We start from the raw sequence: 14679 nt of genomic DNA on the forward strand, positions 1-14679 counted from the left end.
AATAGCTATTCATTCTCCGCGCCAGATTGTTATCCATTCATTTGTCTGTCCACCTGTGTTTTTCTTTCTTTGGGCTCCATATCTACCTGTCATTTACTCCTTAGTCCCCCCCCCACCATCCTACCTCCTGCATATTAACCGATATTTCCCTAGCACTTCAGTTATGAGGTAGGATCACTGGACCTGAAATATTAACTCTGATCTCTACCCACAGATGCTGCCAGACCTACTGAGCTTTTCCAGCAATTCCTGTTTTTGTTTCTGATTGACTGCATCCACAGTTCTTTCGATTTTCCTTCAGTCAAACCTGTCTAGGCCAACATGTTTTCCAAACTAAACTCATCCCATTTGCCTGAGTTTGGCCCATATCCCTCTAAACATTGCCTATTCGTATACCTGCCCATGTTTTAAATGTTGTAACTGCACCTGCCTCTACCACTTCCTCTGGCAGATCATTCCATATAAAAACCACGCTCTGTGTGAAAATATTGCCCCTCAGGTCCCTTTTAAAACTTGCACCTCTCACCTTAAAAATATGCCTCCCAGTTTGAACTTCCCTACCCGAGAGTAAAGATTGTTGCTATTCACTTGACCCCTATGCCCCTCATAATTCTATAAACCTCTTGATGGTCACCCCTCAATCTCCTACACTCGAACAAAATAAAAACAAAAGTCACAGCCTATCCAGCCTCTCCTTATAAATCAAAACCTCCAATCCAAGCAACGTCCTGGTAAATCTGTTCTAAATCCTCTCAAATTTAATAATATCCTTCCAATTGTAGGGTGAGCAGAAGTGGATATAGGATTGCAAAAGTGACTTCACCAAAATCCCATACAATCTCAACATGATGTACCAGTCCTATTCTCAATGGTTGGAGCAACGAAAGTGTGCTAAACTCCTTCTGAACCACCATGTCTGCCTGTGATGCAAGTTTCAAAGAACTACGTACCTGAACCTAGTCTTAGGTAAGACCACCCAGGTCCCTACCATTAGCCGTATAAGTCCTGAATTTATTTATTTTACTAAAATGCAATACCTTGCATTTATCCAAAATAATCTCCATCTGCCACTCTGCAGCTCATGTGATCAAGATCCCTTTGTAATCTTAGATAACCTTCTTCACCATCCACTACACCAAAATGTTGGTGTTATCCACAAACTTACTAAACATGCCTCCTAAATTCTCAACAAAATCGTTAAATAATTGACAACACCAGTGGATCCAGCATCAATCTGTGTGGAATACCATTGGTCACAGGCCTCCAGTCCAATAAACAACCCTCCACCTAATCTCAAACCAATTTTATATCTAAGACCCGTGGACACAGCCTTAGAATTAGAGGGGGTAAATTCAGAACAGAAATGCGGAGACATTTCTTCAGCCAGAGAGTGGTGGGCCTGTGGAATTCAGTGCTGCAGAGTGGAGGCCAGGACACTAAATGTCTTCAAGACAGAGATTGATAAATTCTTGATGTCACAAGGAATTAAGGGCTATGGGGAGAATGCGGGTAAGTGGAATTGAAATGCCCATCAGCCGTGATTGAATGGCGGAGTGGACTCGATGGGCCGAATGGCCTTACTTCCACTCCTATGTCTTATGGTCTTAATTGACAAGCTCTCCCTGAATAAATATCATGTGATCTAACTTTAGTCATCAGTCTACCATGTGGAACCTTGTCAAAATATCTTGCTATGATATGTTTGTTACCTAACAGCTATTTCAAAAACTCACACGATAACCGAAATCACAAATGCTTATACAGGCAAAAAATACCAAAAGATACATAAAGTCACTGTCTTGTTAAGGGTTAATTAATAGAAGTTCAACCCTGTGAACTTACTGTTCCAGGTCACACTTTAAAAAAAAACACTTCCATGGTAGGCAGATGCCACATTGCCCAACTCTATTTGGTACAAAGTGGTACTGGTGAGCCACTTTTATGAATTGCTGCAGAATGTGTGGAGGTAGTACTACAACTGATATGTAGATTTTAAGCTGTTTCCTGAAATAGGCAGATTCAGTATTTTTTCAGGAAACACTTTTTAAACTCAAATGATCAAAAAGAAAATATTCAAGTGTTTGCTATGCTGTGTATGAGTATTGTTATTGAACAATCACTGCAGGTTTAGCGATTATATAGCTTATGATGAGAAAATGCTTCATTTTGAATATGATTTTGACTGAATACAGTACTTTTACCTTTCTTTCTCAGCAGTTGGCACAGTGCCTGTATTTGTAGAACCTGGTACCACAGCAATGGGAGTGCCTACAGTCTTCAAGTTCTGGATAACGCTAGAAAGGAATTGTTGGCTGGCACTCTCATATAAGTCAAAACAGATCTGATAGGCCATCAGTAAGTTGTCCTCCTTTACAAGCTTTTCTAAGATATCACTTACTGCCTGGGGGTCATCCAGGAAAATGAGGCACTGTTGAAGCAAACAAAAAAAATCAGATAAATTTTCATTTTAAACAGCCAATAGCATTTCTAAATCTCAACTACCAGTCCAATTCAGGCAAACGTAGAGTAGCACAAGTGTGCCATCTGTTGGTGTTTAACAACCTCAGCACTGCATAAAATATTTAATTTTTAGTGACACTTCCCAACTGAAAGGTTTTTTTAAAAAATCCTTTCAGGGTAAATTTATATTGACAATAACTTCAAGCTTGCAAATACAAATCTGCACTAAATATTTACTAGGAAAACCATATTCAGCATGAACAGATGGAAAAATGATTTAAAAGAACAACAGTAGGGAAACAATAGTGATACCATTATACTGCTGGATGTATCATAAATGTCATCTACTAATAGGTAAGATATAGAGGAATAAATGTGCCTGGATATTATGAAATACCCAAGAATGAACAATACAGTAATTATAATAGGGGACATAAATTATCCAAACAGACTGGGATAACAAATATGTAAAGAGCAGAGAAGTGAAAGCATTTATGAGCATGTTCTGAAGAACATGGGCAGCACGGTGGCACAGTGGTTAGCACTGTTTGCCTCCAGCACCAGAGACCCGGGTTCAATTCCCGTCTCAGGCAACTGTCTGTGTGGAGTTTGCACATTCACCCCATGTCTGCGTGGGTTTCCTCCGGGTGCTCTGGTTTTCTCCCTTACGTTTAATAGCCAGCATGTCAACAAATGGCTGAATGAAGTCCAAGCAAGGGATACAATAATGGCTAACAGGTAAAAAGGTGTATAACAGAGATTTTTGACAGGACAATGAGTCAACAGCAATCAATAAGTAGAGGAAAGGGAGATGCGATAGTTCTACCAGTGGTGAGATATAGTTGTAACATTCATATTGCTATAAAAGCATTACTCAAGAATACTAAGGTTTGTGGACAAGACTGTGCCAGACAAAAGAATTATTGTATACATTAGAATATTACCTGACACACATTAATGAAGTCTGGCTTTTCCAGATTCATATATAGTTTGACCAGAACACGCAGTACTTCATTTCTGAATTGCTTATTCTGCATGAGTGACATGCACACCTTCACACTGTATGCAAGCATCCCAGAGATATCATTCTGTGAAGATACAATAAGATTAAATATGGTAGCATCTCAACAAATGACAAAAATAGTTTCCTTGGAACATATAAATGCATGTACATGGTGTCCCAATGTCTGAAATCAACAAAATTTGTTAAATTACAAGTCTAAGTCAACAACAGATCATCCAGAGTCGCATTATTTAGAACTTTCATAATGTGGATTTTACTAACCTGAAGGGATACTTAATTCTATGACAACAACAAAGTCATTTTTCTTTTCTGTAAAGGACTAGAAGAGAAACAAAAACAATTTAAAAAATATACTCACAGATTCAAGAATCACTTTTTCAAAGACATCAAGCCTTCTGGTCTCCAGAGCAATGCCAATTGCTTGTTTATATTTGTGGTCATCAAAACAGCGTTGGAACATCTTATTCACAATACCTTCTAATCGAGGGTCAATGCATTTCTCCTCTCCATCGGGTAATTCTCTATTTTCAACTCGTAGCTTTGTGTAATGATCGATGCATTTTGCTACAGTGAAGAAATGATAATCACATTAAACAGTGATCATTAACCAAACCAAGACTACTAACTGTCATACCTTTAACAACCAAATTTGGCAATCCTTTCTTACAGTAACACTGAAGTATCACAGTGACTGCCAAACTCAGTAAATATTGTTTTCCACAAATTAAATGCTGAAGCTTAGGTATCTGGGAATATTACTCAGTAGATGATAATAAAAGGAAGAAACAATGAAACTCAGTAATTGTAGGGATAAATATAAACCATTCTTTATCTTGCAAAGATCTACACTTCAATTTTATACCTTCAATTATCATTTTTTAAAAAAAATTCTCAAATCTTATGAAAGAAATCACAAGAGAGGATTTGAATGGAAATCTAAGAACACTAACCTATGATGGTTTCCACATATTCCGATTCATCATTAACATTGAAAAGGTCCCCAGCTCCAAGCGCATAGTTCAACGATTCCTCAAAAGCTCCCAAATGATAAAAAACCTTGGATGCCACCAAGGCAGCAAACTCACGACTTCGAAAAGTCTCATCTTCATATAATTCCTCACTTAAAAAGAAATCAATATTAGAACTTGTATACCTGGGCTTCCCAAAAAATGGGTTACAACTCCCAGCAGGATCACAAGATTTTGGGGTCACAAAATCTGAATTAGTAATGGCTGCCGTGGAGATCAGACTGAGCCTTAACAGCTACAAGACTCCTTTAAATCCTTATTGGCATAGGTAAATGAATCAATATTTAAGGGCTGAGTCCTGCCATTGCAAAAAAGGTAAGATAGTTTCTTTTAAGTGATAACACTGCAATTTAATCAGTTCTCACTACACTGCAATTTAATCAGTTCTCACCACACTGCAATTCTCCCCTGCCCCACCCTCTGTCAGGATATAAACACCTATCATACCCTCCACTCTCCCAGTCCCCAATTTAAGCATCAATATACCATACCATTGTAAAACTAATGACTTTCAAAATGCAAAGATGAAATACAACGTTTCATGGAACATTGGAATACAAGCTGTTGGATTTACAAAACAAATTAGTTAATGAATTTTGAACCGATCATTTTACAGCACACATCACTTCACAGAAGACATCATAAATGTCTTACATTTTAACTACTGATTCTGAAATTTCAGCCCAGAAGTCATTGACCACCGAGTTCAACTTATGTAGAGCAAACTCCTGAAACAGAGAAAAATACATTAATTCATGGGTACATATCATAATTTTGATAACAATTAACCAAACTAAATTAAGTTTTATTCAGTTAGGAGCGCAAAACAAACTGCACACTTTGCTTCACTTCAGGACATAAAAAAAGTCAGCGAAATGTGCTTCAGGGCCACTCATCAATTAACTTAGCCTGGAAGCAAAGAAGTCCTTCAACATTCACTAGTGAGGTGACTTAAATGTTTAAACATGTGGCCTTAATAGGTAACTATGAATTATGAATATTGCTGAAAAAAAACGTTTCCTCAAAGCTTTTCATCTTTCATTCGTCAAAATAATTTGCAAGGATACTAATGTAAGGAGAAAAGTAATTTTAATACTGTATGAAATGAGTGTGCTTATTTAATGGTGAATGGACTTTACATTGCCATGGAGAATGCACCAGTTAATGACAGTTGATTTAAGTCAACAAGATAGGTAACAGCCATTCTCTGGTTTATTTCTCAGGGCAATACCTTGACCAGAGTCAACCTGCATGGCTTCAAATATAAGAAAAGCTTAACTTAAATCATTAACTAGCTCATTCTCCATGGCAAAGCTTGCACAGGAGTCTGTCAACCAATCAGTACTCCCCTCTCAGTATAAATATTGTTTTTCCTCTTAAATTGCTAACATTGTGAATTGTCCTGATCAGTGCATGACAGAAAATTTCAAAGAAGTGTTTATTTTTTCAGCAATATTCAAGCTCTGTACTACCAAATGACAACATGAAATATATTACAGTCCAATGCTATCCTGAATTTAGCAGTCAGCAGACTTGATTAATCAGCTTGGCTACTGCAGCAGTTTAACTGTAGTACACAAAATATATGAGCTGTCTTCACTCTGCTAATACTTATGTAGAATTTCATGTTATGCACGTTTGTTAGAAATGGTGCTGCTATCAAAAATCTTTAGTGGTTTTCCTCATATAATGGGATTTTCAAATCCTGCTGATTTGTTTCTTGGAGGAAATCACACCTACCTTGAGCTGGGGCTCTTTTTCATCCAGAAGAGAAATAATTCCAGCTATTAAAGTGCAATTAAAAAAGGACAACGTTTAGCACAGCATATTGTCATCATGTTGCGAATCTCATGCAAAACAAAACAGAAATTTCTTAAAACATGAACTCCCAACAGACTCAGGTGATTAAATTCTATCACACTGTTAAGACTGAATTTCAGGGGACACTAATATTTTCCAAATAGGGATTTTCAATTCTCAACTTTTTTCAGCGAAGCACACATTTTCAGAAATGAACCATAATATAGTATAGAATCCAACAAAGAAACACCAAAAAGATATTTAAAAAGTAATCCTCCATTTCAAGGATATATGTTTGAAATACAATTCATACAAAAACTGAAATACAGACAAGTTATCGGATGTGTATCATAATGCAATGCACTCAGACAGTAACTTTACCACAGAGTAATTTAAACCATCAGGAGAAAGATTACTTTCAAAAGGACTTACAGTGATAGGATATACATAAAAGTACATTAAGATCTCCTAATAGTACAGACAATGAGCAACTGAGCTACACAAATGAGGAAGTCTAAATAGTTCTGTTTCTGCTTAACCTCCACTGCAGCCCATCTGGTGTAGGAACACAGTGCTTGTAGGGAGGGAGTTTCAGGATTCAGCAAAGAATGGATATATAGTTTCAAGTCAGGACTGTGTGTGACTTGGAGGGGAACTTGCAGGTGATTGTATTCCCATGCTTCTGCAGGTCTTGCCTTTTTAGATGGCAGAGATTCTAATTATGGAAAAGCTATCAGAGAACCCATCACAAGTTACGACAGTGCATCTCAGATTGTACCCCATGAACTGTTGGTGAAGAGAATGAATGTTTAAAGTGGTGAATGGGATGCTAATTAAGCAGGCTGATAGTTGGCTTCTTCAGGGTTGTGGACGTCAGTCTTCAGGCAAATTTTGATCACCTTTGCCTTGTGGATGATGGGCAGGCCTTGCAAAGTAGAATTTCAAATTCAGATCTGCTTATATAGCCACAACAATATTTACACAATTGGTCCAGTTAAGCTTTGTCAATTTTAATGACATTTAAATGGTCGTTGGATAAACATATGGATGAAAATGGGGAGCGTAGGATAGATAGGCTTCAGATTGGTTCCACAGGTTGGTGCAACATGGAGGGCCGAAGGGCCTGTACTGCGCTGTAATGCTCTATGTTCTAATTTTAGCTAGGAGAAAGTGCGGACTGCAGATGCTGGAGATCAGAGTCGAGAGTGTGGTGCTGGAAAAGCAGAGCAGGTCAGGCAGCATCTGAGGAACAGAAAGCTCAACGTTTCGGGTATAAGCCCTTCATTCGGAATGTCGATTCTCCTGCTCCTTGAATGCTGCCTGACCTGCTGTGCTTTTCCAGCAACACACTCTCAATAACTAATTTCAGCCACAAGAATGAAGGACTACAATTGAATATATATTGCTTCTTGATTTATGAAAAAACAAATTAGCCTTGGTTTTGCTCCTAATAGCAATGTCTACAAAATGCATGTAAATAGCTGGGAAATAAGAAGAAATGCAACAAGGTCAAGGAGCTTCCTGCCACTCAATTTTAAGGCTTGCTGACAAACAATTCCAAATAATTGTGTGTATTGAATCATATCTTAGAAAAGTGTACTGCCTTTGGAAAATTGAGAGAAAAATCAAACAGAAGAGTTTGCAAAACCCATTTGTTATTGGAAACCACAAATAAAAACACAAATGAAAAGTCTGGGAGGGTAAAGCTGGAGGGGATGGGGAAGGAATGCGGGTTGCTGGTGGATCAAGACATCTTTTGTTAAATAAAGTTCAAGAAATGAAAAGTTAGCCAATACTCTACTATCCAGTGATCTCCTGAAAGGACCACAGTGTCTGTTCTGATATAACGCGATAGTTCCATTCCCGTGTGATCCTGTCTTATAGGAAAATCACGTAATAGCAGTACCATTTAAACCAATGGGAATGGAACTGCATTACAGCCAATACATGTAAGGAAAATTTAATGTCCACAATTAATGGTCTAAATTCTTCAATCACATTACAGCCAAATTGCATTGAAGAAATGTACATTATAGCAGAATCGACTGGTATGATACAGGATGGGAAACAACATGTGGATCATGCTCCTCAATTCTTCAGGTGAATTGAGACACCCATTGTGGAGAAGTCAGTGGAATTATTATCAGAGGTAGAGTAACTCAGCACTTCTACAGAGATGATTTGATCACAGACAGTGTGGATTTATTTGTAAACTGAGGTCATATTGGAACCAACTTGAATTTTGTGAGGTGGGGTCAGTAACACAACACATAGGACATCGTCTATGGGTTATATTCATATTGACTTCCAATGTTAGCAGCTGATTGAGCTGATTTGCAACCTGTAGATCTTTGGGCCTGTGGGGCAAGATCACACACAAGTAGTTGGAACCAGAATGCAGGATTTGTTTCCTTTTCTTCTCTGCTTCCACTCTGCCTCATCATTAAGGTACTGCCTCAAAGTGTGATGCTGTTTGATAGACAGGTCAAACATTTCTCGGGTGCTCTTCTATTTTGCCAATATCTAATGCAGTGACACTGCATTACAGATGCATAATGATAACAACTGCTCTGTGTATTAGGACATTTGTTCCCTTGCTGAGGTCTTGGCCGTCTCAAACACTTACTGCCCTGTGAAAGGTTGAATTGGTGCAGATAATTCTGTCTTGCATCTCCTTGTCAATGGTGATCTTTTGAGATGAGATTCCCAAGGTGTGTGAAGTGGTCAATATTTTAGAACCTCTCCTTCAACATATCTGGAAAGTGTAATATTTCCTGACCAGGTGTGGGCTTTTGCACAAATTTAGTTTTAGCAATATTCAAGGAAGAAACAAATTTCTTGTACGCGTAATTGCAGAAATAAAGAGTAGCTTGCAAATCCTGAGCTGAGTAGGGAACAAACTAAAGATCATGTACATCAGTAGACATCAGTTTAGTTTTAGCACAGAGCAGAGGTGACTGAAGTTGAAGAGAATTTTCCATCTAGACGGTAACTAATTGTATCCTCCAAGACAGCAGAGGTGGGGTTGGCAACGTTCAGATCCTGCTCCATGTACACAGCCACTCATGGACACTATGCAGTGGAACCTGCTGTTACCACACTATCTCACGCATCTTCATGTGCCATGGCAGCTTCATTGCCTTTTTGCCAGGGAGTTGATTGGGACCGGGACCCACGCAGACCCAGATTCATGGATGATCTGGCTCTGAGGTTGCAGAGACTTCAGTGTCAACAGTGGAAGAGCCGAGAGCCAGGACAGACAACATAGGTTTAGGGTGAAAGGGGAAAAGATTTAATAGAGACCTACGGTCATGCAGAGTGGTGCGTGTATGGAATGAGCTGCCAGAGGAAATGGTGGAGGCTGGTAAAATTACAATATTTAAAAGGAATCTGTTGGGTATTTGAATAGGAAGGGTTGAGGAGAATACGGGCCAAGTACTGACAAATGGGACACGATTAATTTAGAATATCTGGCTGGTATGGACAAATTGGACCGAAGGGTCTGTTTTCGTGCCATACATCTCTATGACGCTATGACCAGTGGCAATGTCTGGAGGAGCATCGGAGGGGGAGCAGGAGATATGAGAGCAGGCCCATGGCTCTGGCTCTGATATGGAAATTGCAGGAGTGGTGGCACCGGTGGACCTCCAGAAGAAACATGATATGACAAAGGATAGGTGTTGAAGATCAAGGACAAAGTAATATACAGAAATATTAAAGGAGGAAGTTAAAAAAGGTCATAAATATAGTATACAAATGTACAAAACTCTGGTAAATAAGAGCTCATCCACTTTGGATCAGAAATAGAAATATTTAATTGGATAAACAAAAAGTAAAGGCATTTGAGTGGTCAGACACCACCAGGAGAACAATTTTCAATTTCAGACACCATCACAGGTAGGCTAAGTTGGCCTTGAGGAGGGTAAAGTACAGATTCACTCTTTGACCTGATGAGATGTCATGAAAGGTTGCATATACATTATTCATAGACTCTTGACTGTGCAAAGTTGAGACATGGTCTAATTCAAAAGTGTAAAATTATAAAGGATTTAATAGGGCACAAAAAGGGAATAATCTTTTCTACTGTGGTGATTCAGAACAAAGGAGCAAAATAATTTGGGCTAGGCCATGTGTGACGATACTATGGCGCCATCTCCAACTCTATGGATTATTTTCTTATTAAATGTGTGGAATCGTATCAAACATATTAAATCCACTGCTTCCCATTTAACCTGCTGGTTACCATTTCAAAGAATTTTAATAAATTTGTTGAGACTTTTCCAGAACTTAAGGGTTCATTCCATGTTCACTTTGGCCCTTCTTTTCCCTTTTATATATTTAAAGAAGCTCTTGTTGTCTGTCTTGATATTACTTGCAATTTTACCCTCAAAGTGAACTTTATTTATTCTGCTCATCTTTTGCTGGTTTTTAAAACCTCACAGAAGAATGATTTAAGAAGGATGAGGGGCAACCCTCTTTTACATAAAGTGATTCATGTGTGGAATGAACTGTCAGAGAAAGTGGTAGATGCATGCACAGCTACAATGTTTAAAAGAAATTTGAATAAGTTCATGAATAGGAAAGGTTTAGAGGGCTATGGACCAAGCCCATGCAGTTGGCTACAACTCTGGTTTATCATTCTTTGATACTGCATTTTTTCTTTCAAGGTGATGCTATCTTTAAGTTCCCTGTTTAACCACTGCTAGCTTATTTCCTTCCTAGAATCCTTCTTTGTCACTGGGATGTATCTTTGTTGTAAGCCAGGAACTATTTTCTTAAAAGTCTGCCATTGTTCAACTGTCTTTGCCGCTAAACTGCTTTCCCAGTCCATTCCATCTAGCTCTGCCCTCATTTAAATTCAGCACAATTGGTTTTGTAATAGGCTTCTCCCAATCAAACTGAATGCTAAATTCTCCCATTTTACAGTCATTGTTTCCTTGGAGATCTTTTGCTTTGACATCATTTATTAGATGTCTCATTACACATCACCAGATCCAAAATTGCCTGATCCCTGTTTAGATCCACAATATACTCTAGGAAAATTTAGATCCACAATATACTCTAGGAAAATTGTTTCAAATACATGCTATGAATTCTTCCTTATGGATACTTCTGCCAATCTGACTATCCCAATCAAGAAAATTAAAGTCAGAAACAATTATTGTACCGCTTTTTTTTACATGCCCTCATTATCTTCCAATTTATTCTCTATCATACTGTACAATTAATGGTAGGGGCCCTAAAAAGACTACTACTAGCAGTGTCTTCTTCCTCTTTTTACTTCTCACCTCCACCTACATGGATATTATATCTTCCAATTCAAGATCATTTTATTCTTATTTCATCCTTACAAACAATACTATCCATTCACTCTTTCCTTCCTGCTTCTCCTTTCCAAAAGCCACATATACCCTTCAAGATTTAGTTCCCAGGTTTTTAAAAAATTCATTCATAAGATGAGGGCGTTGCTGACCAGGGGGGCATTTATTGCTCATCATGCAGTTGAGTGTCAACCGCACTTTTGTGGGTCTGGAGTCAGAAGAAGGCCAGATCAGATAAGGATGGTATCTTCCTTCCCTAAAGGACATTAGTGAACCAGATGGATTTTTCCTGACAATCAACAAAGGATTCATGGTCATCATTAGACTCCTAATTCCAGATATTTTTAGTGAATTCAAATTCCACCACTGCTATGGCAGGATACAAACCCAGGTCCCCAGACATTACCTGGGTCTATGGGTTGACAGTCCAGCAGTAACACCACCAGGCCACTGCCTTTCCGTTTGATCTCTTTGGAACCATATCTCCGTAATGATTAGAAGATCATGACTATTATGCTGTAATTATGCCATTAATTCATTTTTGTTTCAAACAGATATTCAAGCAAAGAGCATCAATCTATCCTTACTATTTTCCTTCTTTGACTCCTTCTTTCTATGTTTGAACAGTTTGCCCTTTCTTGCCCCACTGAATATCATTATCCAAATAGCTACCCTGTACTACTTGCTATACCCTCTTGTCTTATAAGACCATGATGCTCTCAAATTCTTTGAACAATTATGTTAACAAAATAAATGCACTTTGTTGCGCACTCAGTCCCAAACACTCCATTAATACTGCACCACTAGTCCACCCTTATTACAACACTTTCATGTTGACTTTAATTTAGGAATAATCATCCCCTTACGATATACTCATCCCTTTATGAATTTACGTGTAATGACGGTGCACACCATTGCAACTCTCCCTATACATAACAGTTGCTACTGCCCTGGATTCATTGGCCGCGCAACATAAACTCAACAGCACCTTGACCCAGCATCAACAACACATGCAACTTCATGATATTGCTGTGACTTTAGAGACATGGAGCATTCAAGGTGCTGCTAATATACTGTCTTGATTTCCTGGAGAAAGTCACGCTTTCCTACGCTCAGACCCTTTCGACATGACAGATGAACAACGGATGATCCCCGAAGCCTGCTGCTGGTCGTTGGGGAGCGGCAGGGGCCCTAACGGCTGCTCGCAGGCCTCAGTGACTCAGCTGCTCGGTGTCAGGAAAGGGCGAGCATAAGGCCAACAAACCACACATCGAAGGGGTCCAGCGGATGGTGCGAACCGACAGGCAGAGGCCTAGCCGGCAAGCAGGTAGTTTCATTCAGTTCTGATGGTGAGGGGGAAGGAGGCCTACAGGACTCACCGGCCGAAGTAATCATGGTGTCGGTGGAGGGGGAGGGAATCGCTCGCTGCTGCCCTGGCCCTATCCCGGTCCTGGTTACAGTGCCGCCACACTGACTCAGTGATGCTCACAGAATCCCTCCGCGCAGCTGGGGCCTCCTTCCAACCGCCTCTCCACCTCGTCCAACATGCGCCTGTTTCCCGAACAACCAATACCTTCAAAAAGAGGTGCGAATTATTTAAAACAAAATACACCGTTATGGATTTTTTTTTTTGAAAAATAACCGTTTCCCTGGTACCTTTTAAATCTTCCCCCGTCCCCTGAATAAATAATAGGCAGTACTATAGCCAGCTCGGTAGTTGAGGCTCAGGTTGCCAAGGAGATGCTGACTCACCCATGGCTGCACTGATTTAATGCAGATTCAGGTGTACAGCAGGAACTATCATAGAAAAGTGATTCAGGCATAGTTAAACGCTTATTTGCTAAGAGTTACATCACTGAAATATTTATCCGGTCGTTCCTCACATTGCTGTTTGGGGAAGCTTGCTGTGTACAAATTGGCTGCTGTGTTTCCTATCTACATGAAGTGACAAGACTTGGAACAATATCCCATACATAGCTTTTTGGGATATTCTGCGAATCTAAAAGCTGTCAGATGGCTTCAAGAATTCCACGACTAAAATGAAAACGCACTGACACTGCTCACGCAAATTAACGTCCTGCACAAAATTCTGAATGGACGCATATTAATGTTGGCTCAGGCAACAGCACTGCCATGGTAATGAAACTGTTGAACGTGTTTGGGCCTAGGACACTGCCCTGGGGAGCTCCAGCACTGATTTCCTGGTGCTGAGCTAATTGACCTCCAACAACCACAACCATCTTCCTTTGTGCTATACTTTATACAACCAATGGACAGTTTTCTGTTGATTTCCATTGATGTAATTTGGTTAGCACTCTTTGATACCATTCTCAGTCAAATACTATCTTGGAATCAAGGTCAATTACTCTCACATCATCTCTGGAGTTCTGTTGTTTTATCAGTGTTTGGCCCAAGGCTATATATTATATTAGGAATGGAGTAGTCGTGATAGAATCCAAACTGAATGTCAGTGCAAAGGTTATTGTCAAGTTCAGTTCTGCTTAACAGCACGGTCAATGACCCGTTGCATAACTTTGCTGATTGAGGGTAGACAAATAGAGCAGTAATTGGACAGGTTGGATTTGGGCTGCATGTTGTTGGCAGGACATACAGTTGAGCAATTTTTGACATTATTAGGTAGATTTACTGGAGCAACTAATTCTGGTGCGCAAGTCTTCAGTACTATCGCTAGAATATTATCAGGGCATGTAATGAATTAGTTTTCCTAAAGACAGGCGCCTGTGATATTGGAAAGCTCAGGAGGACGCCAAAACCAATCATCGTGGTGGTGATATCATTTAAAACTTAAGTTTTATAGTGCCAGTAATACAGATAATCATTCTTGTTTAAAACTTTTTTATTTGAAAAATTATTGCCATGTTTAAAAGACAATGTCTGATCCAGACAAACCTCAGAGATCCACACGTGGCAGCAACTTCCAGAACTAGAAGTTAATACTGCAATCTGCATCAGTATGCCAATCACTGTGCAGAATCCAGGACTGACTGTGCATGCACAAACAGCTTAGATTAGAGCTCCTGGACTC

The 14679-nt window shown here is 39.3% G+C and overlaps 1 protein-coding gene across 1 annotated transcript in view; it reads right to left on the reverse strand.

Moving 5' to 3' along the window:
- psmd1 (proteasome 26S subunit, non-ATPase 1) overlaps positions 1–13170 on the reverse strand; it is a 101170-nt gene extending 88000 nt beyond the window's left edge. Inside the window, exons 1-7 of the mRNA XM_043702385.1 lie at positions 13013–13170; positions 6253–6296; positions 5167–5240; positions 4435–4604; positions 3843–4048; positions 3405–3548; positions 2202–2428 (exon numbers count right to left, since the gene is read on the reverse strand). Of these exons, the coding sequence (XP_043558320.1) occupies positions 2202–2428; positions 3405–3548; positions 3843–4048; positions 4435–4604; positions 5167–5240; positions 6253–6296; positions 13013–13028 (881 nt within the window). The 5' untranslated portion in view covers positions 13029–13170. The remainder of the gene's footprint in view (positions 1–2201; positions 2429–3404; positions 3549–3842; positions 4049–4434; positions 4605–5166; positions 5241–6252; positions 6297–13012) is intronic.
- Positions 13171–14679: the final 1509 nt, after the last annotated feature.

This window comes from Chiloscyllium plagiosum, chromosome 13 (assembly GCF_004010195.1).
Source record: "Chiloscyllium plagiosum isolate BGI_BamShark_2017 chromosome 13, ASM401019v2, whole genome shotgun sequence".
Classification (NCBI taxonomy): Eukaryota; Metazoa; Chordata; class Chondrichthyes; order Orectolobiformes; family Hemiscylliidae; genus Chiloscyllium; species Chiloscyllium plagiosum.